Source organism: Galleria mellonella, unplaced genomic scaffold (genome assembly GCF_026898425.1).
Source record: "Galleria mellonella isolate WM207_F2 unplaced genomic scaffold, CSIRO_AGI_GalMel_v1 utg139, whole genome shotgun sequence".
NCBI lineage: Eukaryota > Metazoa > Arthropoda > Insecta > Lepidoptera > Pyralidae > Galleria > Galleria mellonella.
The window spans coordinates 5923501-5927102 of record NW_026441995.1 but is presented as its reverse complement, the minus strand read 5'-3'; the positions used below and the strand labels follow the sequence as shown (position 1 = coordinate 5927102).

The 3602-nt window shown below is 32.7% G+C and overlaps 1 protein-coding gene across 1 annotated transcript in view; it reads right to left on the bottom strand.

Annotated features, from left to right (window-relative positions):
• Positions 1-50: 50 nt before the first annotated feature.
• The window catches only part of LOC113511777 (meteorin-like protein), a 43641-nt gene continuing 40089 nt past the window's right edge, over positions 51-3602 (bottom strand). Inside the window, exons 4-5 of the mRNA XM_026895497.3 lie at positions 2746-2896; positions 51-2308 (exon numbers count right to left, since the gene is read on the bottom strand). Coding sequence (XP_026751298.2) covers positions 2041-2308; positions 2746-2896 — 419 coding nt within the window. The 3' untranslated portion in view covers positions 51-2040. The remainder of the gene's footprint in view (positions 2309-2745; positions 2897-3602) is intronic.

Here is a 3602-nt window from a genome sequence, read left to right as displayed (position 1 = left end):
TTGCAGTTATCATTTCATCCTTTCGTCACGTACGTAAATAATAAACAACATAAGTTTGAAACTATTTTATTCAACAGTTTGTTCTTATAGGTATATAAGTTTAACATTATAAAATGTCAATATTAATTTGTTTATATACAATAGACACATCTTGGATAAAATATCGTTGTATTCTATATCACATATCGACAACTAACGTAGTTTTATACAAAAAAAAACTATATACTAATAATATTCACAAAGTCATATAAGCATAGTATATATTATGTAGGCACATATTATAAAGTGGTAATTGAGTCGCATAACAGCTGTACAATATGTTGAAATCGGTAAAATATAACACAAATATTTATACATTTTAAGCATAAGCATACTATATAGTTGACCACGAAAACACAGTTAAAATATGATTTAATCTATTTAATCGATTGTAATTTTCATCAGAGATGTGTATAATCTGTCGCCTACATATAATTTATTGCTCGAAATAAGTGCGACAGTTCCGATTCGTATTATAGGTACCTGTTTAAACTTAGTGTACAATGTTGTAAGATTTATTTTATTATACTTACTGATAACACATTTTCACACAGTTTCACATGAACCTGAAGAGTTAAAACATCTGTTTTTTTTTTTTATAACATTCTAAACTGTGCATTATTAGACCAACTTTTTATATGTACATAGTTCTATATATAGTATACATGGAAGCACTCAAAATATTTTATCCATTATATTCTGATAGCACCAAAGGACTTTAATATGTTTTTTTTCTTAGTTTAATAAATTGTTCATGTCATTATTATTTGTTAAATATATCAAGAAGAATCTATAAATATAATATAAGAAATAAATCGACTATATCGTATAGTTGTGCAGCAGATATTATATCAAGAAGATAGATATCAAACTATGAATAGAGGTACTACACTAATATGGCTATCAAAATATTGCTCTAAAATTAAACATTATAATATGTACAGAGATGAGATCAACCTTACAACTACTTATGAAGATCTGTATTAATTTTGGCACTCTGGACCACATTATGATTTACAATAAAATATATAAACATTTAAATGATAAATATAATTTGTTTGTACAAAATTGCATTGAAACGCAAGCTAAGTTATGGCAAGCACAAATATTATATTATCTTACTTCTTAATAGGATATTGAACATTATTTCTTTTTTAATACTTTTAAGGTAAATAGTACATTTTATTCTTTGATAGAGAAAAAACTATAGTCAAACTAAAGCATATTCAAAATATGATACTTTAAGATAATTCGTTACAGAAAAGTTTCTGATTGTTGAAAACTGCAACTCGTTTACTTTTAAAGACAATGTCAATTATATATTAGGAAAAGATAAAAATTTATTTAGAACTAGGTAGATATTCAAATTCTGATTTAATTTTTACAAGTAACATTAATCTTACAGCTTAATATAACTTTTTTAAAATATAAATATTATCACCATCAATAAATTTCTAATAGAAACTCAAAACATGTTCGTACCACATTCTTTATAATACAATTCCATCATTACACTACATAATTTTTAAGAAATATTCAAACCGTGCGGAGAACAAAACTATAGCCTATCACCTTCATGCGAGGCATTCCCTTAAAAAAGAAAATATAAGATGTTCATGGAAAGTATGCGCGCACCACTATCTGTCACATCACAGTCAGCACATATGAAATTGATGGACTATAGCGAACGTTGACTTTTCGTGGTAGACAAACGAATTAACCAACTGTATTCAGAATCGAATTTCGATTCTGTCGTATGGCATAATAATACTAGTATGTTACGGGCTAGTTGGCATATTTACATGGCGACAATTTTCACCTATCCGCAGCCTGTCGAAACTTGAACTCGAAACATATGCGCGAGAAACTAGCACTGAAAACTAGCATGTAAACTACCGACCTGCAGCGTTTTGCGATGTAAAATTTTGCCTGCAAAATTGTCATCGCGGCTTCAATGTTCAACAGTTACTGTGCTCTGTCCCTCTCCCCGCCCACCTTCATTCAATATTGCAGTAAGCAGTGCGCAGTGCCATCTGAGTTTCTCCTGCGGACGAGCTGTTCCCACTGGTGCAGGCGCGGTGCACAGACTAGCGAGTACCTCCCGAGGCGGCGGCGTGCCATCACGAGAAACTCGCCAGCGCCGGCCGCCGCGCCGCATGCGGCCGCCACGTGGACGTGCGCGTGTAGCGCACGGTCGCGCACGCTGCGTGATCGCCGCCGCGCACTCTTGCGGTGCGTGCTGCGTTCTAGGACATTATCCACTTCATACCTAGTGGAAACACAGATACAATTGAATATAACGTCGACAGAGGTATATTTATGTAACTTTTTATATTTTTAATGCTTTTTATCTTATAATTTTTTACACTATTCTTAAAAAAATACGAAATAAAATAATTTATCATAATAAATAAATACAAAAAATAACGACAATTATTGGCATGCAAACAAGTTTATCTAAATCTCAGGCTCGATTCTCACTAAAGTCAGTTTTGGAAACGGAGCGAAGTTCTCCAATATTTATATCTATCATTGATAAAACAAAGTTATAACCAATTTCGCGTAAATTTTATAGGTAATTTAGAATATTAATAAGTATATTTTTTTCTCGCATATATTGTATCAGTATCGAGTGTGCTAAATTTTTTATGGTAATAAAAAATATTTGTGTACCACATTATGCATATTGAACACTTGTGTACTTACCTATAGTAGTCATCATCGCCAACGCCTTGTGTGGCATCCTTGTGCTGGTCACTATGACCAGTGGCGCGTATCAGTTTGGTCAGTTTGACCGTCAGCTGTGTGGTGTCCAAGTCTTCACGCTGTTCGCTGCTTATAATCACGCCTCGGGACACTGCAACAACATATTGCTATTTTAAACAAAAATAAATTATTATCTAAAAATCCTAACGTAAATAGATGTAAATCTTAAAATAAACCACATCGGCATTTTGCGCGATCAAGGAATTGAACCAAGGATCACTATCAAAACGCTAATGCAAACGATCAAGATTAAGCTCGCCGGTTTAATTATCTCGCTAATACCTAGAAAAATTACGAGGTTTTTGGGTACAGCACATAATTGTACTATGTACCAAAAAAGTATATATAAAAAAACTCACTGTATAAACTGTGTACTTTGTACAAACGTGTGCGTTATAGCAACAATTTTTGTGTCAGATTATGTACTGCACAAGATTATCATCGAAATTAAAATTAAGGTAAACACAAAGGGAAAGTTTGTCGTCTTACAAACAAAATAACATAGCGATAACAAATCAAAAGCTACTAAATCAATAACATATAGGCAATTATTTTCCCGAAATAGTGCACATAATCGCTATAATAGTCGTTGAGATCACCCATCTAGGCACTATTTAGTTTTTACAGCTGCGCCGAACAAAAACGTAACCCGAACGCAATATATAGGTATAGATTTATTATAAGAATTAATCACTATGTCGCCATTGTCCGCGTCGCAACAGCTTATTGTCCTGCCATGAGTAAGCGCAAACGTAGCCGTATTTTTTTTCTATGTAAAGCTTTTGTTTGAGCGAGAT